This window comes from Cercospora kikuchii (assembly GCF_019650295.1).
Source record: "Cercospora kikuchii DNA, contig_00007, whole genome shotgun sequence".
Classification (NCBI taxonomy): Eukaryota; Fungi; Ascomycota; class Dothideomycetes; order Mycosphaerellales; family Mycosphaerellaceae; genus Cercospora; species Cercospora kikuchii.
In genome coordinates this window covers 505,850-532,455 of record NW_025408588.1, presented here as the reverse complement: position 1 = coordinate 532,455, position 26,606 = coordinate 505,850, and the positions used below count along the sequence as shown (strand labels likewise).

The 26,606-nt window shown below is 51.0% G+C and overlaps 8 protein-coding genes across 8 annotated transcripts; 5 read left to right on the top strand and 3 right to left on the bottom strand.

The window, feature by feature from the left end:
• Positions 1-128: 128 nt before the first annotated feature.
• CKM354_001031400 (uncharacterized protein) lies at positions 129-1,186 on the top strand (the record flags this gene model as incomplete). Its single annotated transcript, XM_044805767.1, has 2 exons — positions 129-226; positions 274-1,186. 2 exons carry the CDS (start codon positions 129-131, stop codon positions 1,184-1,186), a joined length of 1,011 nt encoding a protein of 336 aa, XP_044661702.1.
• A 985-nt stretch (positions 1,187-2,171) lies between these two features.
• CKM354_001031300 (uncharacterized protein) lies at positions 2,172-2,736 on the top strand (the record flags this gene model as incomplete). Its single annotated transcript, XM_044805766.1, has 2 exons — positions 2,172-2,603; positions 2,656-2,736. The coding sequence occupies 2 exons, from the start codon at positions 2,172-2,174 to the stop codon at positions 2,734-2,736; spliced, it is 513 nt and encodes a 170-aa protein (XP_044661701.1).
• Positions 2,737-4,113: 1,377 nt separating this feature from the next.
• Positions 4,114-7,020, bottom strand: CKM354_001031200 (uncharacterized protein; the record flags this gene model as incomplete). The annotated part of the gene is made up of 6 exons (XM_044805765.1): positions 4,114-5,640; positions 5,694-5,787; positions 5,839-6,103; positions 6,148-6,226; positions 6,273-6,317; positions 6,370-7,020. 6 exons carry the CDS (start codon positions 7,018-7,020, stop codon positions 4,114-4,116), a joined length of 2,661 nt encoding a protein of 886 aa, XP_044661700.1.
• Positions 7,021-8,001: 981 nt separating this feature from the next.
• On the top strand, positions 8,002-8,953 carry CKM354_001031100 (uncharacterized protein; the record flags this gene model as incomplete). Its single annotated transcript, XM_044805764.1, has 2 exons — positions 8,002-8,353; positions 8,421-8,953. The coding sequence occupies 2 exons, from the start codon at positions 8,002-8,004 to the stop codon at positions 8,951-8,953; spliced, it is 885 nt and encodes a 294-aa protein (XP_044661699.1).
• Positions 8,954-9,485: 532 nt separating this feature from the next.
• Positions 9,486-11,380, top strand: CKM354_001031000 (uncharacterized protein; the record flags this gene model as incomplete). The annotated part of the gene is made up of 3 exons (XM_044805763.1): positions 9,486-10,366; positions 10,525-10,637; positions 10,716-11,380. The coding sequence occupies 3 exons, from the start codon at positions 9,486-9,488 to the stop codon at positions 11,378-11,380; spliced, it is 1,659 nt and encodes a 552-aa protein (XP_044661698.1).
• A 58-nt stretch (positions 11,381-11,438) lies between these two features.
• Positions 11,439-13,349, bottom strand: CKM354_001030900 (uncharacterized protein; the record flags this gene model as incomplete). The annotated part of the gene is made up of 2 exons (XM_044805762.1): positions 11,439-13,023; positions 13,087-13,349. 2 exons carry the CDS (start codon positions 13,347-13,349, stop codon positions 11,439-11,441), a joined length of 1,848 nt encoding a protein of 615 aa, XP_044661697.1.
• Positions 13,350-20,838: 7,489 nt separating this feature from the next.
• Positions 20,839-21,435, bottom strand: CKM354_001030800 (uncharacterized protein; the record flags this gene model as incomplete). Its single annotated transcript, XM_044805761.1, has 1 exon — positions 20,839-21,435. The coding sequence occupies one exon, from the start codon at positions 21,433-21,435 to the stop codon at positions 20,839-20,841; it is 597 nt and encodes a 198-aa protein (XP_044661696.1).
• Positions 21,436-23,215: 1,780 nt separating this feature from the next.
• CKM354_001030700 (uncharacterized protein) lies at positions 23,216-26,438 on the top strand (the record flags this gene model as incomplete). Its single annotated transcript, XM_044805760.1, has 4 exons — positions 23,216-23,381; positions 23,434-23,903; positions 23,972-24,357; positions 24,416-26,438. 4 exons carry the CDS (start codon positions 23,216-23,218, stop codon positions 26,436-26,438), a joined length of 3,045 nt encoding a protein of 1,014 aa, XP_044661695.1.
• Positions 26,439-26,606: the final 168 nt, after the last annotated feature.

Sequence of the window (26,606 nt, the reverse complement as noted above, 5' to 3'; positions counted from 1 at the left end):
GGCTACAGCAAGTCTCGAGAGATATTTCTCGATGAACGTATTTGTCGTTGACAACTCTCAAACGACTTGCAACTTGACATCGAACCGTTCGACGCCATTTGAACACATTTATCAAGACCACCCACACAATGCATCTACTGTTGAGCTTGCTCAGCTTATTTACGCTCAGTCATCAGCACCAGTCGCAGCAGCTCGGCATAGGATTCGATTTCGCACCAGCATACGCGTGAGTACAAGTCACTCTCACATAGCCAAACAGCTTACACGCTTGAGGACTTCTGCCATATCCCATCCGAATGGCTCAAACATAGCACTCGCGCGAGTTAATGGAGATGATGCTTGGAGAGCACTCATGACCAGGATCTGTTTCGACCCCAATTCGCACCTCGGCAAACCTGGGAGCACTGCAACGTCGGCTAGCACAACGATGGTCGACATGATACGCGCTCTTGTAAAAGCCAGCGAGGATCGTCTTGGACATCGTATCCTCGCAGCCACTGTCAGCATGCCGAGTCGAGAGGATGGCTCTCGTGGTGGCAGGCCAATATCAGATCTCGTCCGAGAATCCTTCTCTGTCGTAGGACTGGAATACCTCCCGAGTGTCTTCTCTTCGTTCTTCGGCGAGCCTCTGTTGTATCCTGAGAACTCCATCATGGCCGCACACGACCTAGGATTGTGCCACCCATACAATGTTTCGAAAAATCATTGCCTCGGGCCACCAGGACGAGCTGAGCGATCTAAGGAGACATACTACTTGGTTGGCTATTATTCTGATGCTCTTGAGGTCATCGAGACTTCGCCAACGGCCCTTGCATATGAAATTACACCCTACCCATACACGGATCATCAACTTGGAGAGAGTATGCGGGACCGCAATCCTGATGAGGCTTTTTATTGGGAGCAAGTTCGCAGAATCCTGAGTATGCCTTTGCTCAAGAACATCTGGAAGCCTACCAAAGTCATTGTCTACGGCGATCGCAGCAACGACACGCATTTGCGCCAGGTAATTGCGGAGGTACTTCGAGCTTTTTTGGGGGAAGATGAGCAGCCACAATGGGTCAGTGACAACATAGATCCCGTGTTTGCGGGCGCCATGGGAGCTGCGGTGTTCGCGAAAAGACAACCTTTCTGGAAGTGGGAACAATCGATGTCAGACGTGGCTCCGACATACAAGATTGATCTGTGAGTCTCAGATATACCTTTCCCACGATAGACCCTCGGTAGACGTCGCTACATGGGCACGGAAATGACAGCATCAAAGTCATCCTGTCGATTGTACTTCAATTCATCACATGGTAATGCACTGGGACGAATGATCTGAGTTAGATTGCTATATATCAGTTTCAACACTCTATACATTTGGCCGAACTGTGGCTAGGTCTTAGCATCGTAACGACGATGTTTGAAAGTTTTTTTGCATGCAGTGATGTCAATATGAGACGTACAGGGTGGTCACATGCACGCGGCAGAGTCAGAGAAAAAGGCACTATGCAATGCCGGACCTTTCAATTTCGCTTTCGAGTCTCACATTCGATCGAAAAGCGAAACGCTTTTAGCCAAACCAAGATTGTTGGCACGAAGGACTGTTTGGAGATGCATGTATCGCGCGTCTGCCTTCTCCTGCAACTACTCATGCAGATTGACCTCCGTGTAGAGCTCAAAGTCATTCGTATACGAACGCCGATATCATGAAACAGAGATCAGTCGATAAAATGCTTCTATCGGCGTTGTTCGTGGCCAGTCAATAGCAACAGTGAGGAACTAATTGACGCTCCTTGCCGCACATCGAGCATCTAGTCAGACTATCGAGAGCCTATTGATTTGAAAATTTCTATTCTCATAGACGCATTGCCAGCTTGTGCCGCACAGGTGTTTTGAGCGTTTATGCAACACTACTGCAAAATGACTAGCGCACACAGATCTGCAAAGTACCTATTTTGAAACCACAAGCCACCAACAACAGTCTAGAGAGAGTTCATATGCTTCAAGGTCATGCTATTCTCAGACATATAAAAGAGGTGAACATCTAGCATCACATCACAACCTCCATACACACATACTTTCGTATCGGCCTGCATCTTGCAACTATAGAAGCACACTCTTCCTACCACCATAACCGTCTCACGTACTCTCATCCTTTACGTTGTCAGACATTGCCACACTCGAGCAACATGGTACGACCTCTCCTTCTGGTCAATTGCTTGCTCTTCATCGGCCTCTCCGTTGGACTATCTTTACCGAACGCTCTCTCAACCCTGGATGAGGACACAGACACCGATGACAATGACACGTACGAATGTCCTTCACCCGGGAGCCTCCGATCTGTAGCTTCCCGTGGCCTGCAAGCAAATCCACCAGAATGGGCTCTCACCAACTTATGCTCTACGTCGAAACATATTCCATTCCAACCTGCAGCATATGAGTACGACGATAGCGCCGGCGCGGAAGTCGACATATACGTCTTCGATACCGGTATCGAACACGACCAGACCCAGTTCGGCACTCGCGTAGTAGACGAGGTCAATGAGTCCGACGAGCACTTCAAGGATCTAGCTGGGCACGGCACCAAAGTGGCAAGCCTGATAGCCAGCAAAGACTATGGGGTAAGACGCTGAATTTCATGGTCTAGGCTAGCAGTCACTGACCACATAACAGATAGCTAAATCTGCGAACCTGTACTCCGTGAAATTCAGAGAAATGGCAAGCCCAATTCAGTACGCTTCGCCCAGGCAATGACGAAAGTCATAAACTTGCACAACGTTAGAAAGACGCAAACAGGCTTTAAAGGCTCAATCATCAACATGTCATTCAAACCATCTCGAACGGCTGGTATTGTACAGGCGCTCGACGACGCACACGCAGCAGGCATCTCGCTTGTGGCATCCTCTGTCTTGTGACTTTGGCTCTTCGCGCACGTCTCGACGAGAGATTGGAGGATCTGCTAGACATTCGGCAATGTTTCGTGATCCACTGAGTTGTCTGGCAAAGCTCATACCTTCAAGTCGTACACGGTTTGGATCGAAAGAAGTCGTGGCCATCATGAAGTTTTGCAGTGCTTCCAAATTCTCACTCGGGTTTTCTGTCCTCCAGAAACGCACCGACCAATGCATTTGACTCTGCTTCGAGACACTCCATACTTGCTGAGCGGCTAACAAATAAGCTCTCGGGTGTTGCAAGTGTACCCCAAGGTTCACAGCTTTGCCCACGCGGTGATGAAGGATTTTGGTAACTAGCATGGGGGTCTGAATTATGCACGTCGTGAAAGGGCGATCCACTTGCTATAAGACTAACAAGGATCTCTTTGCTAATGACTGGGCACTGAGTGAGATAGGTACTGTCACGATTACGTCCACCCACTTATCGCGTGCGCCACCCCGTTTTCAGAGCGGTCAATGCTTTGCATCTAGACTGTCGTACACTGTAACGTACACTACTGATGAGGAGCCAATGGCTGCGAGGAAGCGCAGACTAGTGATGATTTTGCGACTGAGCATTTGTGTAACTATGGATGGGCCTGCTGTTCTATGGGTCGGTCTGACGCTAATGCACGCCAAGACTACTATAGTCCACTCGGCTATGCTGGGAAGGCTGGGACTGCCTAGATGTGACTTATCACATCAACAACTCTCGACGCAGAGTCAACGGTCGCGCAATGATGCCATTGATCTTGTGATCTGTATATCGCATGCATGGACAAATGACTTCCGAGGCATACCTGTGCCCACATTCGTGCGACAATTCATCGAGCTTTGAGCGATGTGCCCCGAATCAGCTTCAGACCACTCCTTGTCCAAACGAGCTTCTCCATACGCACCTCCGAGTAACACACAATATGTATTATGATCATTGATAGGGCTCTATCGAAATCTCGATCCAAGGACCCGCGTTCGGCCGTGCACGATCGTCCTCTGCAAAGCGCGAAGTAACGGAGAGCGTTAGAATCTGCTCCCGCTCATGGTGAACATCGTCACGAGTATGGTCGAAGGCTGAGTCTGCCAGTGAAAACTAGCCCCGCTCCGGCCGTGTCGAATAGATATCACTACATGTTGATATTGACGCTGACGGCTCATGGTACATCCTCGTGCCTCGAGAACCTGAAAACATGCTCATTCATCATTCGCAGACAGTCTTCCACAAAGTTGTTACAAGATTACGTGTGCAAAGCCTGTCTTCCTCGGAGACAAGAGCACTCTTCGGTGTGGATCGGAGGTTGAATTTTTTGGCAGGCTGGAGGGCTGAAGATGCGTGCTCAGAGGTAATGGCTGAAAATGACGAAGGCATCGAGTAACGACACCTGGCCCCATCAAGCAGACCGTTGTTGTGCAAAGACGTGCTCGTGGTCGGCGTGGAGCTCGAAACGGGTAGGGGCCAAAGACTGTTGCGTTTGCCGTCAATGAACGTCGCTCCATCTTCAATGATGGGAGGGATATCTTCGGGGACATATTCATCGTCCGACTCGTCCTGTGCTTGACCGACACTCGGAAGGTCTACAAACGAGCTGCGATTGCCAACGCTGGGCTCTCCGTCATAGTCGTCGGGACAAGGCAGAATAAGAATGCTATCAGAGGCTCCAGCTTCCGACTCGTCTATTGCTCGAGGCATTGCCGACTCGTGTTGCGCTCTTTGCTTGCCCTTGTCCTGAGGCAGTATGTCAAGAGAGCCTCGAGCCACATCGGAGCTGTTGCGACCACTGCGACTTCGCGTGACAATCGAGCCTGGACCGATTTTGGGGCTCTTCCGGCGTTTACGTTTGGTACCAGAGCCATCGATCGTCTTGCTGGTTTCCGAGGTTCTCTTCGCGGACAATGCTGGCGCCCGGGATTCAGGCGATATCACATGGCTACGATACGGTGCCCAGATCTCAGGGCGAATAGTTGTAATCACTTTATAGTTGATGTCAGGATCAGGCACCCAGTACTTGCTTTTCCAATCGAACTCGAACGCCTGCTGAGGTTCAAGGACTTGGACACACAGACGAAGGTTCTGTGCCGAGCCAGACATTGACACGAAGCAGTCCAGAAGGTCCCATTTAGTCCCAGCGTCTGAGTACCCGTTGAAGCGATATTGCGCCCAGTCCACGTCGACATCCACGCGCTGGACGAGGAACTTTTCGAATCCCTTCTTGAGCCTGCCGTCCTTCATCCGTAGGGCATTTCCAGTTTGATGGGGTCTCTCGCTGAAGTAGACTGTGAATCTCAGTTGAGCCTTGGAGTTCTTATCGACGGGGAAAACCGTCAGGACGCGAGGGTACTCTGTGGGCTGCGACGAATGATGGTACGCTAGCTGCAAGCGGTCGCGCACAAACCATCCATCCTCTGCTGACTTGTATATGAGGTCGGGCGTCGTTGTTGAGTCCACCTTTCGCACCTTGGCCACGGGATCAAACTTCCATTTCACTTTCACGTCGCTGTGTCGCGTCGCAACAAAGGGCTCGTCTCGAATTATGTAATAATATCCTTCTCGAATCTGGTCAGCTTCGTTGGTGGGATACTGCTCGGATCCACCTCTTGCCACCGCGTGGGCTGCATCTTGCGAATCGGGTCGACGAACTTCCATGTCTCTGGATTGAAGATGTTGTTTGAGAGTCTCAAGTAGAACACTGTTCAATGACCCGCCGCCTGTCAGGTAAACGCAAGTGATCTATGCCCGGGAGTGAGTTCGAAATTCGCACGTCAGTAGCAGGGAGAGCTTACACCAATGTGTCGACATTGCTCTGTGTCGAGAAATTCGTCCAGTCTTGTTACAATTCGGGCAGCCCATTCTCTGATACACCGTTCTAGTATATTGCTGTATATTCTTAGTTGTACTGCCACATATAAGTTGGAAAGCAAGACTTACTCCGGAAATATGAAAGTCTTTTCTGCAACGGTTCCATCGCCTGGTCGTGGTTTGCTCAAGGCCGCGATCAAGAATGAACAATGTCGTGTGCGACGTCTGATCTGTGCCTCAACACACTCGGAGAATTGCCGTCGCATCTCAGCTTCAGGAAGCTTGTTCAAGCGGCGGAGAATCTCTTCGATACCACCCTGCTCGCGAACCTGATCAGAATTGACGAACCACTCCCAAGCGAACTCGTAAATCAAAAAGCAGCCAGTAGACGCACCTACGATGGTTAGTGAATATAGAGTTATGGTAGGTGGCACATACCAGCAGCCTCTCCAACTTGCACGACATGGGGACGACCTCCGGGCTCGGACGGAGCGTCCACTCGTGTTATCGCCATGTCCTGCTCAGCAATTAGCGGTGTAACATGAAGTCCGATCAAGTCTTACATCAGTAAGGTTCCCGATGTCCATCATCACCACGTGCTCCCCATCCTATGAGATGTGTCAGCGACGCGCCGCATTGCCAGTGTTCGAGGGCACTAACCTTCACCTTGCCATCCAGGAAAAGCCTGAACACCTCACCTCCAGCTGCACAAAGAGGCTCTAGATAGAGTCGCACGTTCTCGAATCCGGCGCGAACGGCTGCATTCCTCATCACGCTTTGTGCCTCTGTATCCCACATGGCAGGAATGGTCACCTTCGCTTCCTTCATGACCGTGCGCCAATATTCAGGCGACTCACCCATCCCGTTTCTGCTGGTATTGGAGCACCACTCATACCATGATTCTCGCACTTTTTCGAATATGAGCACGTGCAGGTACTCGATCTCGCCGAGCCCGCTTTCTCCTGCTGGAATCCCCAAGACTTTCCGGATATGCTTGACCGCAGGATGGCTCCGGTGCTCCGGGGAGAGTGTAAGTTTGAGATTTGCAAACACTCTATGACGGTCTTCTGGGTGTTTGCTCAAATGCATCGTCACCTCATCGTCCCAAAGGAGTTTCCTATTCCCATCCTCATCATCCACGAGCAGGAGGCTCAGTCGAATTTCTCTCCTGTACGGCAACAACTCCACACAGCATGCAGGTGTGTTTTCAGCTTTGTGGCCAGGTGGAACGTACTTCACCCAGCATTTCAAGTCGCAGCTGCCAAGGTCGATGGAGAAGAGCACCACGCCGCTCTGGCTGACTGGTGGCATCGCTGACATGTAGAGTCGGCGGAGGATAAGGCGCCTCAACAAAGAGTATTTCTATTGGCAGAGAGGGGGATTGCAGTACCCAGTCTTCAGTTCTTATCCGAGATCTCGACACCGTCGAAAGCAACACAGTGCCCATCTTGGCAGGCTGGAGGGACCCACGCGCCAGACCGCGCTCGTTGACTTGGTCACGACGGGCGCAAGTGAAACACATGCAAGTCTGCGCCGATCGACGGTGCCCTCTCCGAGCGCTTCGTGGGTCGTGTAATGTACGGTACATGAGAATGTTGATGGATCGCTTTCAGCAGCCGGCGCCAAGGCATCGACTGTGCCCAGTGCCAGTGCACGGTCCACCCCGGCGGCTGCTCGGCCCAATAAGCTGCGATGGCGGTTCAGCAGCCGAAGCGAGACGACGTCGTTGCATGGACGGCACAGGGGACTCTTGCTTGCACCACCTCCGCCCTCCTCCACCATCGCCCCACGCCGCTCCGTCTCTGCGGGAGTCGCCACTCGATACGACGATGCCGTGGAACGACAGGTGCTCCCCGCAATTGCCGCTGCAAGGAGTCTTCATTGCCTGCGCTAGCATCAGATTGATGTGATCCCTGATCAATGCTCGTCTTCCTGCGGACGTCCTGATTGCAATGGGTGTGGCTATCACGCCGGCAGCGACCCGGACTCGCATTTGGCCACTCGCTGTGGTGGATGCGATGTCGTGGCGGCTTGAAGGCCGGGTGCTGACCCACGTTGGTAATCTACGGCCACATCTGCCCGGGCATCGACTTCCAGCTAGTCCACCGCAGGCTGCAATCTGATCCTGAGGTGCCGGCCTCCACATTTTTGTTCAAAGCGCTCGACAACACTTGCTCACATGACGTTTGTGCCTTGACGACTGGACACGGTCGATCAATGACTCAACAACTGCACAGCGTGCCGGCTCGCTCTGCAATGTCGTGTGCTGCCGACTCAGGCACTGGACACAAAATGGCCGCATCACAGCAATTTGCCGACCTCAAGTACTTTCAAACGGAAATGGGAAGTCTTGCGAGTCAACAGATGAGAACACTGGTAGAGCTCTTCGACAATCTCGATCTGAAGATCAGCCTTTACGGCGTTCGCTGCGGTGTCCTGCATGAAGCAACGGAGGATTTGATGCGGTTTTGCCTCGGCAACGATTACAACGAAGCGAACAACAAGATGATAGGCGCTGATGTGCTCACGGCTTTCTATCAACTTCGCGCCTTGGTTTCAGCCTTCACACTGCGGTCGATCTTTGAGGCGGATTTACTCACGGAATACCAATTCACGCGGCACCTAGACTTCCCGAAGCGACTGGGTGAGTGTAGCCTGAGCAAGACTACTATGTACACACGCATTGACGACATGAATCTGGCGTTCCACAGATACCCTGTCTGCTTTGTTGTGCAAACTGATCTCGTCGTCGGTACTGGGAGATGACGCCGTTCGCGAAAACTCTCGAACGCTTGTTTTGGCTGCTTTGAAGATGGACGTGACCTGGACTGCCGTCAAGAAGCGTGCGACCGTCTTACGGCAGGAGCTGATGTCCACACTTGAGCCATTTTTGCACCGACTGGTCATGATTGCGGAACCTATCAATGGCTACACAAGAGATTTGTCTGCTGACCGAAAGTGGTCATCGTCTTTGAGCAGCTCGCTGGAGGGCTTTCTTGTTGACGCCTTGAAGCTCAAAGTGAGCTTGATAACACAACCAGGGATAAGTCACACATTCCACTGGGCTGATCATGGCTGTGCCGTGGACATATCCTCCATGCATTCGCGATACGATCCAGAGCCTAGGAAGAATTACTTGGTCGCTACGACGAACTTCCCTGGTCTAAGCATAGCCAGCTCACACGGCAACGAGGGTAGTGAGATTGTATACAAGACTGGAGTTTATAGCTATCGAGTTAACTAGAGGGGATCTCATGTTCGTCCATGGAAGGCCCGTTGCTTTGTGGGATGCTGCATCTCGTGTCCCATTCCAAGACTCTAAGCAAAGCGAGACTCATCGAATTGCTTGCTTGCCCCAAAAGGAAGTACCTGCATTCTCCTCCGCACAGACTCCCGCGCTTCTGCCGTGCGATTGCATCTCGTTCACAACCGAGACTACCTTCCTAGCCTGTCACAGCCCCACGTCGGCCCACTGCCTATATTAGATCAGAGGAAAGATGCCGACTCCACGTCTCCATTGTCTAGCAATTTGTGCCACCCACCTGCATCGCTGGCATACATCGAAAATCCACCCCTGCTTTCAAAGGCACAGGGCAAGGGTCGATGTTTCAACAATCCGCATATGCAGCTCAACTCAAAGCACCTCCGATGCCATGCATTATTGATCAACAGCACCACATGAATTGGACTCGTCTGTGTCCTCGAAGCAATCAGTCAATCAACGAACCATCCTCGTTACCAGTATCATCGCTGGAGCGCTGAGAGCTCGATCAAGAATGCCAACAGCCGGATCTCAAACATCTCACGGTCCCAGCCATCACTGCCTGCTGTATGCTGTGCGCGACATCGATGCTTCTAAGCACGACAAATTCCATGACGACTACAAGTACCGCGACTCCAACAACCGACAACGCGCATTTGCCCTGCTGATTCGGCAATATGGACTAATGACACGGCCACTGAACGGAGGCTTACTGGACATTGATCCGAAAGTCCTGCTCAAACGTCTCTTGGCCAATTTCGCAGCGCATTCCGACACTGCTGGGTATTCTCGTGATGCTCGAGCAGACTTACTTTTCAGCACAGGCAGTGCTCACTTCCACCCTGCTTACTGGGCCCGTATAATCCAATCGGGGGAGGGATATGTACATGATGAAGAACTTGAGCTGTACGGGAACAAGAAGTGTGTATCGCGAAGCCATGACGTCGAAGAACTTCTGTTAGAAACTTGTACGGATGATGAGGCGTCCGGCAGCGAGCCCGACTCACAGGCTCATGTCAAAAGTGGTGCGGGCGAAGAAGTGATCCGCGCGCAGAGGCAGATAGGCCCAGGTGTTTTCATGGTTCCGTACAAACGTAAGCGACAAGCAGATCATCCAAGTCCTGCGGCCGAGCCCTCCGTCAGAGATGGCGCTGAGACAACATCGACTGTCGGACGCAATGGACGCATAGGTCTACGAACAAGAGTTCCCAAATTATCATCTGAGCTGCCAGATGCACAACCAATGCCGGCAGAAGCCAAAGGGCCAGACAAGCACGTCGTTTCAAAAACCCCCTCACCGACGGCCGCTACCAATCTGCCCGACGCCAACTGCCATTATCTTACGGTGGAGAGTCTGGATCGCCACCAGACCGAGCTTGCCTCCGCGATTCGGGAGTCAGTTGCTAGGCTTCTGGAACAAGTCAGACTAAGTCCAAGGGAGCGCTTCACCTACGATTCCGACTGCAACGATGATCTCAAAAGTCTTTATCACTTGTGCTGTGGCCAAACTGGGGTCATACCATCGAGACATTCAGACAACGCCGATATCCCAGCGTAGCCGACATCTTGACAGCGCTGGTATCGGCCGCAATATTTCGCGAGGTTCTGAGCCAACAGGCATGGATTGTGACGCTGTTCTGTGAGTCTGGTCTGGAGCCATTAGAAGGTGAGCAAGCATGCGATTCAGTCTCTGTCAACTCTGATATATTGCACATGTGACTAACATCGGACGTTCCACATCCAGACCATCTGGACGCGTTCCGGCTGGCCAATGACCCAGCACATGAATTGGAAGGCAAACAGCTTGCAATGGCTATCTTAGCACGCACGCTCCGCAATGCCAACGGGAGTATGCGATATACGCAGCAACTGGGGCAGATGACTACTCATACCACTTCTAGGATCGTCGGGACTTTAACGCCTTGTGTTGATGTGCTCGTTGTTCTGTCCAGAGCCCTCGACCCCAACCGAAAGACTTTCGATGTCGGTTCTTGGCAGGAGAAGTTCACGAGTGACATTCAAAAGGTCGTCACAAAAGCTATCGAGCTGAGGTTGAATGCGTTGTCATCTCGTCATGGCCAATACCAATTTTTCTGGCCGGCACATGGGGAGCTCTACGATCCAGATATGCATCGATCTATCCAGTCACAAGGCGCGAAACCCAAGCGTCAGATTGCCATTGCACTCGGGTCTGGTTTACGGTATACACCTGCAGAAGACAGCCTGACAAGCAGACCCGAGCAGAAGCAGAATCGGGAGGGCGGGAGGAGCGAAAAGTCAGAGGCATCGGAGCCGCGATTTTCAGGGCTGGTAGAGGTCGTCACTTGTGACGAGCTGATCAGCCCTGAGGTTCTTGATGTGTCGGAAGATACTCCTCTATCACAGCACTGGCACGACGCTCGTGCATGAGAACAACGCGCGACACGCCCTACACTCTGGCGCGCGCGATTTTTTCCTTTCCCGTTGTCTACTCCCGCAAAAACAAAATCAGCAAAATGATAGCGGAAGGAGCAAATAGCGCGGCAAACAAAATGATTGGCCACTTGATGCTCAGATCTCCGCCCAGATATTGCACATTCATGCCGAAAGAACCAACTGCCAGTGTTGCGGGAAGGTATATTGTCGCCACGACAGTCAACGCTGTCGCTCTTCTGGCTTGTGTTTTTGCCACTCCAGTATCCTTGATCTGAATGCTGACTGCCAAGAGCTGAAAGGTCTCTTGCACTTCGCCCTCGAGTCTTTCTATCTCTCTTGCAAGTTCCTCATACTTTTGATCGATATTAGAAGTCGTGAGGATGTCATTGTCGTGCGGTCTGCTGAGAGATGGGAGTTCTCCATCCATTTGTGCATCGTCCGGGTCTTGAGCCTCAACACGGTCCTCGTTTCTTCTGTTGATCTTCACGGAAGCCGCTGTAGTGCTCTCTGCAGGGCCTGAATCCGCCGCATTAGATCGAGGCACAGTATTCTCGCTGAGCTGCGCATCTTTCGAGTCCTCCAACCTGCTCACTTGAGCTTCCAGCCACAACAGACCCATTACCTCATTCTCGTCACGGCCAAAGCTCAATTGCGTCTTCAGCCTGGCCAGAAGTGAGCGACAGGTGTTCAAACGAGCCAGGGTCTCTTGATCGGGTCGGTCGATGGCGTTTTCTCTGAGCCAGATCGACTCTTCTCGAAGTCCCTTGATTACTTCACCCCACGCGAAATAGTTCAGGTGGGCACAAAGAGCCCATTGCGACGAGATCTTGCTCTGCTCACCAAGTTCAGGTTGACAATGGATGTTTCGAATCACTTCCAACACTTCCAGGTGCTTTTCTATCGACAGCCAGTTCCAAAGGAAGGCAAAAGCACTCAGTTGCCTGGTACCTAGCGCGTTTTTGAGCATTGGGTTCGCGCTTGTGACATTGTCGAATGAGGTCTCTCCAGGCTGCAGTTGCCGCTGCTGACGATATTTGGTGAATCTTTTGAGACTTGGTCTACGTTCGTCGATCTTCCCGGCGATGTAACCGAAGGAGAACAAGGGGATGAAGCAAACGATCATAATGATGACCTTGATACACTCAAGAACGGCGATGAGAAAGTCCCTAAGAGCCTGCATGATAGCCGAGAATCGTGGCCGTCGTTCCTTAGCAGGTATAAATAGACCATCGGAGAGTATGAGTAGACGACAGCGTTTCATTTGAAAGGCTTGTCGAGAGAAGTCAGAGGTACTCGATTCGGTACCGGGCAGTTGTGGTGGCGGCTGATCGTCCAGCGTCACCTGTTCGGAATTTGACGCAATAGGCATAAATGAGAATGTGGTTGCTGCGTCTCCTTTACGCATCCAATGTGTTACACCGGGCTCCTCGTCGGGCGCGAGTCTGAGAAGTGGGCCGGGGTGCATTGAGCCTGCAATATGCCACCAGGACGCAGTATGCGCAGGTGAATCACGAGGTCTACCACTCATTGGATACGGTGGAGAATGTTCGCGGAAGAAAGCTTCATGCACGCCCAGCTTGTGCACGAAAGTTCTTGCAGTCATCGATTTAGGACATTGTATCAAGACAATTCTTGCGCTGCTCCCGCTGTTCGTTAATTGGCCATCTTATGGAAGAGTTGGACGACATCGTGCACTTTACCTTCGCTTGGAGTCTTGCCACGATAGAACTTTTATTCGCTGCATGTTATAGTCGTCTCCTAGACTATAGTCAGGCGCCATAGAGTAGAGGCCTACCTCTTGGAGAGCGGGACTTTGCATAGACCCTGGACGGTCTTCCGAATTGCTTGCAGGATGCTGCTCATGGCCCATTCCGTGCCGTAAAGCCTGACGTTCAAGGTCCAGTGCAGCCATCTGTATAGCGATCATCCCAGCCATCACCACGGGAATATCATCGGCCATCATGAGTTTCAGGAAAATCTGGTCCGAGATAGCGTTGAGCAGCAACAAGACTAGACGCCTTAGCGTACAGGAATGCTAGGTCGGCGAGAAGTAAAACAACGTGATGATGAAGCATTCTCAGCCTTTGTGATCGCGTGAACAGCATTGCGGCTTACTCTTGGCCAACAAGGGTGGCTTTTAGCGAGATGCATCCACTCCTCGAATCCTGACGAGGCGAACTCCATACCACGCAAGAGCACGGGTGTGGCGCAAGGTAAGAGTTGAATCGTGAGCTCCTTCAGCCTCTCCCAGCGAACAACATGCTTCCAGCAGCATGCTTCGCAGACAGTAACAACGACACTACCGCCCATTCGCAGATAGACATGAGCGCGAAAGTTCAGAGATTGTTGTAATATGATGTGCTATTGCGGTGGTCTTTAAGACGCTCATGCGATGACATGCAATGCCGGAAGCGGATTATCTTTGATGCGCCGCGACGCTTTGCGAAGTGTCGCAATGTTACGTCCTGCCGGTCCGTTGGCAGCCTAACCCTAATCTAATATGGGGGTGGCCTAGGAAGTGTCGATCCTCGCAATGTCCTCGTGGTATATCAGAGAAGGTCCTGAAAGGTTTGTAACATAACCCCAAGAGAGTTGTATTGAGTTGAGCACGAGGCTCCTATCCTACGGTAGGGAGCGTCGTCTATATAGTTCCTTGTTACCTATGTGATCATCCTGATCACTGCGACCGCAGTGACCCGAGTGATCACTCCGTTCACTCTGCTCGTTCTGCTCACTCCTTGGCGAGTGAGCACGGCTCCTCCCGTGTTCGTTTCTCTCCTTACTGGCCAGCGGGTGGCCGCGAGGGCCAGACCGTAACACGCAAGTAGAACGCTAGCAAAAATAGTTGGGCCACTTGGCGTGGGGCAGTCGCGATGCGCTGTATAGTAATTAGCATAGAAACGTATCTTTCTCGTCCCGTTCCAACTATTATTATCTTTACGTCGCGTATCTTCTAATTCTAAGGTATTATTACTAATATACTAGTACTACTACTTTCTTACTTAAATAATAGCTATTCGTAGTCGGCGTTTAAAAGATACTTCCGGCCTATCTTTATACTCTAAGGAACGAACGGCGTTCCGAATAACTTAAACGATAATCGAATATATAAGATAGTCGATATTATAGGCTAGGTGTTACGGTTCTGACCGTCACGACTCCCCCTGCCCAGTCATCTTTCGTGGACACACGGCTGCGCCCGGTCACGGGACAAGGAAGGATCTCTCATACCCTGAGAGATCCTCCTGCATATGAAGGAACGGATCTCTCGCTCTCTCGACAGAGCAGCGGACCGGGTCTCTCACGTACACAACAGACCCGGAGGAACATATGGGATTCTCCTTTGTATATAGCGAGCGATGAATATCGCCTCTCTAGATAGTGATCGCGTACAACTCACTGTTCTATCTCACTGATTGGAATCAAGTGAATCTTCCTACTTCGTTACCTTCCTCTAGACTACCCGACAAGCTCAAATCCCGATCGAGCTCAAGCTTCTGCTTAGTGAGATCTTAGGTCATCAGCATCCCGCTCATAACCTAACAGCTTTGTACGCCCTTAAGGATGTCTACCACAGGAAGCTCCAGGGGGAATCCCGCCCCCAGCGAAGCAGGATCCAGCCGCAGCAAGCCAGTCCAACCTCCAAGACCGACTCCACCAGATGACTCCGACGACGAAGATAGTGGCCCAAGACCGAGAAGCTTCAAACCAGCGAAGCCTGACCACTTCTATGGAGATCGGAACAAGTTCGACGATTGGGTCAACCAGATGGACATGTTCCTCATGTTCAACCCCGTCGAAGGAAATCTCAAGACTGTCTTTGCCAGCACGTACCTCAGAGGTAGTGCACAGAACTGGATCAAACCCCACCTCAAGGTCTATCTGGACAGCGAGGGACGACAGGACCCTACCGGCATGTTCAGAGACTACACGACTTTCAAGATCAAACTCAAGGAGATCTTCGGATCTTCCAATGAGGTAACCCAAGCGATCAGGGTTATCCAGCACCTCAAGCAACGTACCTCAGCATCCGAATATGCAGCCAAGTTCGAGGAACACTCTCAGGTGACTGGATGGGACCAACAGGCGTTAATGACGATGTTCAGACGTGGACTCAAAGACTCGGTCAAGGACCAGTTAATGAACCACGGAGGAACACTTGACACCCTGAAGGATTTGACCGAAGCGGCTATTGAAATCGACGACCGGCTCTACGAGAGAGCGCTGGAACGCAAGTACGACTCCAAGGTTGGAGGAACCGCCGGGTTCACCCCAGACTATGGAAGGAACCGCGGATACCATTCCAAGCCAAATAATCAGTCCAACAAACCATACTACGGACCCCAACCAATGGAACTCGACGTTACCCAGAAAGGTCGGAAGATCAAAGGAAGAGGCAAGCCAAAGGGCAAGCCCAAGAAGAAACAAGGTAGCGATAAGACTTGTTACAATTGTGGCAAACCAGGCCACTTTGCGAGGGATTGTCGTTCTAAGAACATGGTGCAGCGACAATCCATCAACACGATGCAAAGAAGAGAAGAAGGACGAGGTGGTTATAACGACAATAACTCCCCTCAGGAGGTCCGACTTCTAGGCATGATACAACGAAAATCGGAAGGAACGCCAATCCCGCCAGAATGGATTGCGCGAGAAAAGAACATCGAGCAAGACTACATAAACCTCGATGAACGACTTGAAGAATGGGATCGACTAATCAACCTGGTTCGCGAAGAAGAAGACTCGCTCAGAGCACGGGGACAAGAACGCACCGAGTCAACCCACAAGCTTCGCGACTTCCACAATCGAATCGTGGGAGAAAGGAACAAGGTTGTCCAAGAGATAAATCAACAGATCCGAGCAAGTCAATTTTCCGATAACACCCAGAGAGACGTAAGGACCTTCGGTATGATATCTCGGAAGAGAGAGAACAAGGCGACTACCGAAGAAGACGACCAACTCATACTACTCGATCGGCTCGACCGACAAATAAGCGAAATCGAGAACGAAATGCATCCCCTCACCTCGAAGACCGGGCTGTGGACGGACCAGGAATACAAGCGATTCAGGGAACTGATTCGACAGTATAGCAGGATAACCAACGAACTCGAAGTTCTAAGGGACGCAATGGTCGAAGAACCTACGACAAAACGGACGCTTGGAATGATGCAACGACGAAGCATCCCAACACAGATCCGCTGGGAAAAACGTCACGGACACGGAAGCCTTCACTGGCGATTCTGTTACGATGACGCATGCCAAACCCACATCTCTTCCAAGAGGGAGAACAACTTCTTCCCGATCGAACCAATCCGAGAAGAAGATCCTCCAATCCGGCGATATGATGACGGAAGTAGGCCCTTGCCTATTCCAGAGGAGCTGCAAGAGTTAGCACCACACCTCAGACTCGCCGAGGAAGAAAATAACGACGAATCTTGCCATGAAAACCAAGAGAATATCCCTCCTGAAATTGACTCCGAGGAGGAAGGGCAAGACTCGTCCGCAGACGAAGAAGACGTGTCGGAGGAATCATCCGATGAAGAACCAGACCCGGATGACGAAATCACGACATTCACGTGTACCCAGGCAGGAATAATGCGCAAGGTTATGCTATTCCTGGCTATGCGACAAGAAGACATATTCCCGAGAATTGGTGGGAAACGATACCTACACCCCACCAAGTTCGATCGCGCACTCAAGGAACTTCGTATCAAACTCTGGAACCAGCCGAGAATCTCTGTACAGTACGACTTCAGATCACTGGTACAGGAACTCGTTCCTATCGGAAGCACGATCACACCATTCGGATATGTCACACCGAGCGAAGAAATCGTGCCGAACTCAGCACGAGAAAACATACGCCGAATCTCCGAACAATATGCCAAGATACAACAATGTCAATCGATGTACGCTTGCATCGAAACACCAGAGGAGAAGACAATACACGAAACAATCAGATACACGTCACATCAGATCCGAGAATGGTATAGAACACCTACCATCGAGACCCAGTCGGGAAAAGGATCGACTCTCAAGGAATGAGCGTCCAAAGAGAGTTCTGCAACACGGAAAGCGCTCAGGCATCAACATCAGTCTTTCGCACCAACATTACCGTCAACGGACACAAGGTCCAAGCCATGATTGATTCTGGAGCGAGCGGGAACTTTGCCTCCAAATCATTTGTGAAGCGATATGGGATAGCTACCCAATCGAAGGACGAAGGGTACGAATTGATCGCAGTCGACGGATCATCGTTACCAAGCGTGGAACGAGAAACCATTCCGTTACCACTTGCTATCCAACAGCACCACGAGGAAATTGTCTTAGACATCACAGACATGGCCAGTCATGACGTCGTACTAGGCATACCTTGGTTGAGAAAGCACAATCCAATCATCGATTGGAGACGAGGAGTACTCAGGTTTGAACAATGCGATTGCGTTATCGGCATTGACCCTATGCAGCGACAGAGTTCACTGATAGATGAGGCTAGGAGACAGATCAACGAAATGACACTCCAGTCGCCCGGAGCTACGAAACGATCGAGCCCAACTCGGACAGTTACTCACGATGGCAAGGAGAACAATCAAGTCACGAGAACAGATGGAAGTAACGCACCATCGAAGGATACGGCCTCGGAACCCGATATCCCCAAGGAGTATCAAAAATGGGCGAAACTCTTTGAAGAGGTAGAAGACATCACTGCTTTACCTAAACACCAGACATGGGATCACCGGATCAACCTGAAACCCGGAACGGAGCCCCCATTCGTGCCACTATTCAAGAAATCCGAACATGCGCTCCAAGAAGAAGATAAATGGCTACGCAAGATGCTAGCCAAGGGCTGGATACGAAAATCCAGGTCCAGTGCAGGCGCACCTATCTTCGGCGTTCCAAAGCCCAACGGGAAGACACGAATCGTCGTTGACTACAGGAAACTCAACGACATCACGATCAAGAACCGATATCCATTACCCAACATCGAAGAATCACAGGACAGACTTACCGGATCAGACTGGTATACGAAGATCGATCTACGAGACGCATTCTATGCTATCCGCATGGCGGAAGGCGAAGAATGGAAGACGGCGTTTCGAACGCGCTACGGATTGTACGAATTCACGGTTATGCCAATGGGATTGACCAACGCGCCAGCCTCCTGTCAGGAGATGGTGAATGATATTCTCAGAGACCTGCTCGATATATGCGTCATCGCATACATGGACGACATCCTCGTCTATACTAAAGGATCTCTCGAGAAACACAAACGACAAGTACAAGGCGTATTCGAAAGACTCTCACGAGTAGGATTCCGGACAGCACCCGAGAAATGCGAATTCCACAAGAAGGAAGTCAAATTCCTTGGCTTCATCATCAATACAAGAGGAATCGCAATCGACCCGGAAAAGATCGGATCTATCAAAACATGGCCGATTCCGAAGACAGTCAAGGATGTACAGTCATTCCTTGGACTAGCCAACTACAATCGGAAGTTCATCAGAGACTATTCTAAGATCGCCACACCGCTGTCAGACCTTACAAAAAAGGACCTCAAATGGAAATGGGAGCAACAACATCAGAAAGCATTCGACAGGCTAGTGCAGATGTGCTGCGAAGCACCAGTACTGATGATGTTCGACACCAAGAAGCCAGTCTTCATCGAGACTGACGCATCGGATCTAGCCATAGGAGCATGCCTCACACAGATGCATGATGGGAAACGACACCCAGTGGCTTACTATTCAAGGAAAATGTCACCCGCGGAACAAAACTACGATGTCCATGACAAGGAACTGCTAGCCATCGTTGCGGCACTGCAACACTGGAACTACTACGCGGAAGGAGCACCAGGACTGACGATTCTTTCTGATCACAAGAATCTGACCTACTTCACTACGACTAAAGTACTGACCCGAAGACAGGCCCGCTGGTCGGAACTGCTCGGACAGTACAAGTTCGAAATCCGCTATACTCCAGGAAAAGAGAATGGTAGAGCAGATGCCTTGAGTCGAAGAGTCGACTACATGGAAGGAAAAGAACCCGTACAACAACGAGTTCTCAAGGCCAACCCGGACGGAAGCCTTAGTGCCAACACACAAGAATTCAACAACATAGTGCGAATCCTCAACGACACCGAGGAACAGTTTCCAATACTACAGGGAAAATACCAGGTACCGAAGGACCGAGAAGAAGAATGCATACGACAACATCACGACGATCCCTCGAGAGGACACCCGGGAGCAACCAAGACCGTAGAACTTATCCAGAGAAGCTTCAGCTTTCCACAAATGCGGCAAAAGGTGCTTAAGTATATCAAGCGCTGCGAGCATTGCCAAAGAAACAAGGCCGAACGACACGCGAAATACGGACATATACAGTTCAGGACTCCGCCACAACAACCTTGGGACGAAGTTACAATGGACTTCATTACCAAACTCCCGCCCTCGAAAGACAAGGTCACTGAAAACACATTCGACATGATCATGGTCATGGTCGACAGGCTCACCAAATATGCACACTTCATACCTGCAAGCGAGAAATACACAGCAGAACAACTCGGATACCTCGTGATGGACAGACTGGTACGATACCACGGATTCCCGCAAGTCTTTATTACCGACAGAGACAAACTATTCACGTCAAACTACTGGAAAACACTAGTCGGGACGATCGGAATCAAACACAAACTGTCTACAGCCTACCATCCAGAGACAGATGGACAAACGGAAAGAACAAACCAAACCCTGGAACAATACTTACGACACTACATCAATCACGCACAAGACAACTGGGTTACACTGCTCCCCATGGCACAAATAGCACTCAACAACCACAAGTCAGAGACTACGCAGGCTACGCCATTCTTTGCGAATTATGGACGAAATCCGAATCTTTTCGGAAACCCGCATAGTCATCCCCAAGCTGAAAGAGCGATGGTTGCGGCACAAGATATGAAAACCATTCACAAAAAATTAGAAAATCGCATCCAAGACTCACAAGAAGCAATCGCCAAATCCAGAAAAGACAAGAGAAAAATGGCACCTCAGCTTAAAAAGGGGGATAAGGTCTACCTTCTTACCAAAAATCTGAAGACAAGAAAGAAGACCAAGAAATTGGATCACGTCAAGGTCGGACCATTTTTAATTGACGAAGTCAGAGGACCAGTCAACTACCGACTCAAGCTACCAAAGGATGCAAAGATCCACCCGGTGTTCCACGTATCGTTATTGGAACCCGCTGACGCCGAAACTCCATGCCAAGAAACATTCCACTTCCAGCCAGAAGAGGAAGACGAATTCGAAGTCGAAAAAATCCTAGACCAAAGGGGCCAGAAGTTCCTAGTCAAGTGGAAAGGATACGACGAGTCCGAAAGCACCTGGGAACCTCGAAGGAACCTCACGAACTGCCAAAAGCTCATCAGCGACTTTCTCTGGAAGGCGTAAGACGAACCAACCTTACGAACTGCCGCCAGCCTCCAGTACGGTCCCACCGGGGTCGGCAAGGGAACCAAGATCCCAGTATTCGCTCGAGAGACCCTCGATAGCACCCCAGGTACCCGGAGACAAATGCAACGAGAAACCAGAGGCCGACTCGGGAAAGGTCAGAGTCTCGGCCTCCGCCCGCTCCTCAGCCTCCAACTCCTCGATGTTTGCAATCTCCACCGCGATAGCATCGTCCGCGCGACGATCTATCAAGTCCATCTGTTGCCGAAGCCTCATTTCCCGAGCAAAAGCAACCCGGGAAGCCTCGTGGGCGGCTTCAAGAGCACGGCGGGCGTCCTCCTGGGCACGCCTCGCATCCTCTATCCCTTTCAGGAGCTTCTCTTTCTCAGTACGAAGACGGTCAAACTCCGACTTGGTGACCTTGATGTCACATCGCTGACCACGACGCACACATTCATTACACTTTCCCGAGCGAGTATGGACCTTGCACACGCGCTTGTGTTTTGCGCAAGTCGAACAAGCACGAACCATGATGGTACCCTGAAGATCCAGAAAATCCGCAAGACGGTGACGACGCGAGGTGGAGGATTCAGAGGGGACACGAGGCATCGCGGAAGAAGGCCATAAATCCAGAAAACGGGAACGTGACGAGCTTATGAGTAAGCTTCGGGACGAAGCTAGGCTAAAAGGGGGATGGTGTTACGGTTCATGTGACAAGAGGCTCAGCCCGAGCAGGCGCTGGGGCCTGAGGCTTACGCCAAGGATCCAATGATCAGAGGCGCTCAGACCAACACCATCCTGATCACACTGATCACACTGAGCAGAATGATCAGGACCTTGATCAGCGCGATCAGTATGCTCAGAAGCATGAGCAGAATCCTTTTGTATATATCGAGCGATGAGTATCGCCTCTCTAGATAGCCATCGCGTACAACTCACTGTTCTATCTCACTGATTGGAATATTGAGATCCCAACTTCGTTACACTTCAACTTCATCCGACAAGCTCAAACCCCGATCGAGCTTAAGCTTCTGCTTAGTGAGATCTTAGGTCGTCAGCCTCCCGCAGATAAACCTAACAGTTACTACGTCCGTACGCGTACCTCGAGGTATCTATAGATAGTTAAATACTGTTACGAAGTCGCGTATCGTCGCATGTTATCGGGGGGCACTAAGGGACCCTCTCTCGTATTGTCGGGCAAAAGAGGATACAGAACTATCTATACTATCGAATGGTACTATATAGGGGCTAGTATATAGGGTCTGGGGTCCCGGGTATATAGGAACCAACACACATGACTCATAGCAGGGCCCAGTGGAGTGTCAGTTCCTAACAAATACTATTATAAATAATATAGAATTACGAACCTCGGATAATAATACTTTAGAATCGGAAGACCTACGATATAAACGCGACAGAGGTAGCTATAGGACGAGAAAGACGCGTTTCTATGCTAATTACACTGCAGTTTGTCGCGACTGCCCCGCGCCAAGTGGCCCAACTATTTTTGCTAGCGTTCTACATTCTTCCGCTCCGAGCGCTTATGTCATCCCGAGGCGCCTTCGCAAGTGCGGTCTGAAAAGCAGAGGTGGGAATCTCACGGCCTTGTGGCTTGCTGTCGCCCAACAAGAAAATCGTCTAGTCTCGCCCAGCGTTGAGCATTGCGCACAGCCACCGATCATCTATCTGCGATGACAGCTCGCACGGGATCAAGCTGTGCGCTACGTCGTCGTGGGCAACAGCTACATAGCTCTAGTTAGCTACTGCTAGCATCTCGTTATACTCCTGTTCATGCTGACTCGTCACTCATAGAGGCTGATCTGGACAGCTGCGCCAAAAAAAAAAAATGCTTCGAGGTCGCTAGTCATGGGGTCGATGGCAGACTCCCTAACTGTCCGAGAAAGTGAAACTCAGTGCAGGTGCCAGACCGGGCCTGTACAACTTGTGGCGTGCTTGCATACAGCTGAAAGCACTTAGCACTAGACTAGCGCCACACGGCACAGGTGGATGTGCTTGAATCTGGATTGACCAAAGGCTCTTGCAGCTTCTGTCAAACGCTCCATCAGCAAGCGCTGACAGCTACCTTGAATTGATCTGGTGCGGGCTTATTGTCGATTTGCCACTTTATTGGTCCTTGAGCTCCCCTCGAGGCGGGCTGAACACTGCGCGGCTTGCCATATCTAGCCTGGCATGCTTGAGGCTGGCTGAGCGATGCCCCAAGCTTGCCACGCTTGGGCTGGACACGCTCGAGGCCCGTATGAGTGCTGAGAGCTACCAGAATCTCGCGCAGACCGCCTTATGATGCCATAGCATATAAAGTCTCCGGAGTTGACGCATTCTGCTGGCTGAATCTGCATACGTCCATGCTGTCACTTGTCTCCCAGTTACCATGTCTGGAACCGATGCAAAAGCAACGACTGGCGCCATCGTGCCATCGCAGCCCGATGAAGCGACTCTGGCTCCCGAACCACCATCTGGCCCACCAATGGGTGCAGAGCTCTCGACTGATGCCCCAATCACTGGTCCTGTATTCGAGAGTATGCTATTCGGAGAAGGTATCGTCCGAAGATGCAGAGAAAATGCTTCGTCAACTGATGATGATTGCAGGTCCTGAACACAAGTTCCTGGGCAATTGCATAGATTTATGGTTCCCATCGGCATCTGGAGGCTTCGAGGCGAAGCGAGCTGACATAACTCCCCTGGGATCATCATTCAATCAGAAGCATCAACGATATACGTCACTTAAGTTCGGCATGATAGTCCAGCTAGCTGGTGACTTCTACACCACGTGGAGCGGAATGGAGCCGATCTCAGACAGTCCAGATTCAGATCGCTTTTCAAGGTTCAAATCTGCCTTCGACAGTCTGATTGAGGATAAAGATGACTACTTGCGAGATGTCATGGCCAAGCTCGCCATTCAAGACGAAGCCATTCGAAAAGCACAGAACCTCAATGTTGACCCCGCCACCATATACCACAACACTGGCGCCCCGTTCAATCAGCCAACCGATTTTGATTTCTCAAAGGTAACCAGTTTCAAGTATCCGAAGATCGCTTACAGAAATCTCGATCATTTTGTGAGTCTATCCTAGACACTGGAGCATCATTCTATGACGGTCAGCCTTAGACTAATCATTTTGACCAGGGAAATGACGCTCGGAAGTGTTATCAGATCGGACACGATCTTGCGTGTCAGACCGCGAACGAGGCTCGCAGCCTCACTGGCGACGAGCAGATAGAGCGTCTAAAGAAAGCCTACATGTACGATGCCTTCGCGTGCCATTATCTGACAGACTTGTTCTCTTCCGGTCATGTGCGTGTACCAAGACGAAATCTCCACGACGATTCGCTGTTCACCGCATACACCGGTGGCGCTGCGGAGCGACCTGTTTGGGACGTGCAGGCAAGGTACATGCATGACGACGATAGCGCCACGGGACTGATGGTCTGGAATGGCTTCCGTGATGAGTGGATCGCCTATGGCGACAAACAACTCTTCTCGCCGCAATGTCGAGTCAATGCTCGTCACTGGTCAGTATCAATGCGAAAACACCATTCGTCAATTTCATTCGTACTGATTGCCGGATAGTGTCTCTGCTGTGCAGGCCTCTGTGAACGAGGTGCTCGAATGGTTCAAACACGGTGCAGCGCCGGAACGGAACACGAGCACGGATCGCAAATACAATGCTCTGCGATGGGCGCCTGAGACACAGTTCCCAGATAACCAACACGGAATTGATTACAACAATCCTGCTCCTTTGTGGCGTGTCGAGCATTCTTTCTCCGAAGGCTTTGGCTTTCGTTCCAATTTGGATGACCACGCCAACTTCGCCGCCAGCCCAGGCAAGCCTGGATACGTTGTGTATCCTTTCGTCAGCGATGCCGCCAAGAATGTGCAGACGGCGACGTTTCGTCAGGACCACAAACAATATCCTGGAGCACGACCACTCGAAGTTGGTGACTGTGGCCGACTCATGTCCGGAGGCTTCGTACAAGTCAGCACTCAGCCAGTGGCGTCAGATCGATCTAATGCTAGGAGCAACATTCGTTTCTGGTGCCCAATCATCGAACCGGCTCTTGGCAAAGGGGATAAAGGCCTGATGCCTAAAGAACAACAACTGATTACTCTTCGTTGTATTAACATGCGGCCAGTAGACGCGAGTTTGCGATTTCTGCACTGCCTAACATTCGCCGAGGATGCGGTCACCGTTGTCATAAGGTTTTACTACCAAGAAGCTGCCGGATGGACCAAGACAGTCTTCGCTCGCGCCCAGTTCTTCCGGAATAAAGCGTGGTCGGGTAATAAGACCGACCAGAATAGCCGCATCAATGACGACTCCCCACCGCAATTCGAAGAGCTTGGACCAGACTCCCAAGCTGATGTCGCAACATTGGAAGTTGGCGGTGCACTGGACCTGGCTCACATGGCGGTGACTAGATTTTTTATCCAGCCGCGAACTCAGACTCATCCGCCTCGAGCTGTGGCTCTATCCCTGAACTTGGATGGCCCATACCGCAACAATGTAAAAGTTGGCATCCTCGATATTGATCCTGCTGGTGCCACCCTTACCAAAGCATATAGCTATGCTGTGGAGCGGACCAAGCAGTATCACCTTGTCGCAGGACCATATGTCAGCCTCGACAACAGCGGTCAGCACCTGTTCATGAAATGCTGGGGCAACAACCTGTGGCTCATAGCTAAGCTGGACGAAGCCAGTAGACAAATCTCAAGCTACATCCTTCCCGAGCGAGACGACTGGCTACAGAACTATCAAGCTCAATCCGATGTCGCGTATTGTTCTTCGGCAGCGACTACTATTGCTGGAGCCAAACCGTGCCTGCTTGCCTTTTTCCACAACAACGACCCAATCACAATCATTTTATCAGAAAAAACCATTCAAGGCTACCAGAATGTCAACGTCGACACTTATCTACTATACGGTAACTCCACGTGGAACCAGGTGGACACCTACACGGTAATCTCTCAGGACTCCAAACCCATTTACAAAAACTACTTTGTAGGAGCCTTGCCGCACAAAACGGGCGACGGGGAGGATCACTTCGACCTACTGAAGATCAGCGGTCGCAAGGACCCAGGTACCAAGAAAAGCTATCTAATGATCCAGCTTCTCCGCAAGCAAGACGGACAAACCCCATCCTGGGCTCAGTCGTACGTGGAATCACTCATCGAAGACCCTCTCCAAGACGACCCAAATTTCTACTCACTGCGTTTCATCCGCTGCGTATTCGAGAAATCCTACGGCTCCTTCATACAGGTCTACTCGTACTACGGAGTACTCGGCTATCGCGTCTTCAACCGCGACGATGTGACGGGGGTTTATAAGCTCGGCGGCCAAGTCTCCTACATGGGCCAGCCGAGTCAGGTCCCCGGGTTGGGAAACTATGGACAATGGGGCTGTGGAATTATGCCATGGGGTCAGACGGAGCCGTGGCTAGACGAAGCGTACTTCACCGTGGCGAATAATGGGTCGAATATTGCGGAGAAAGGAAATACGTGGGATGGTAGCTGGGGAATCAACAAACAAGACTTTTCAAGGAGGTTGCGTGATGGAATGGATCCCAATGATCGGCCTGAGTGGTGTCTTTGGTAGACCGTGAATCGGTCTAGTGCGAGTCAAGCACTCGATAATGTAAGTTTTCACTGCAGTACTGGAAGTTTGGCTTGATCGGAAGGACCGGACACTTGATATATTGCAGATCGTTGTGGTGTAACGGAGCTCTCGCACTTGAAGTCCTAACAAAGTTACCTATTCGCGTAG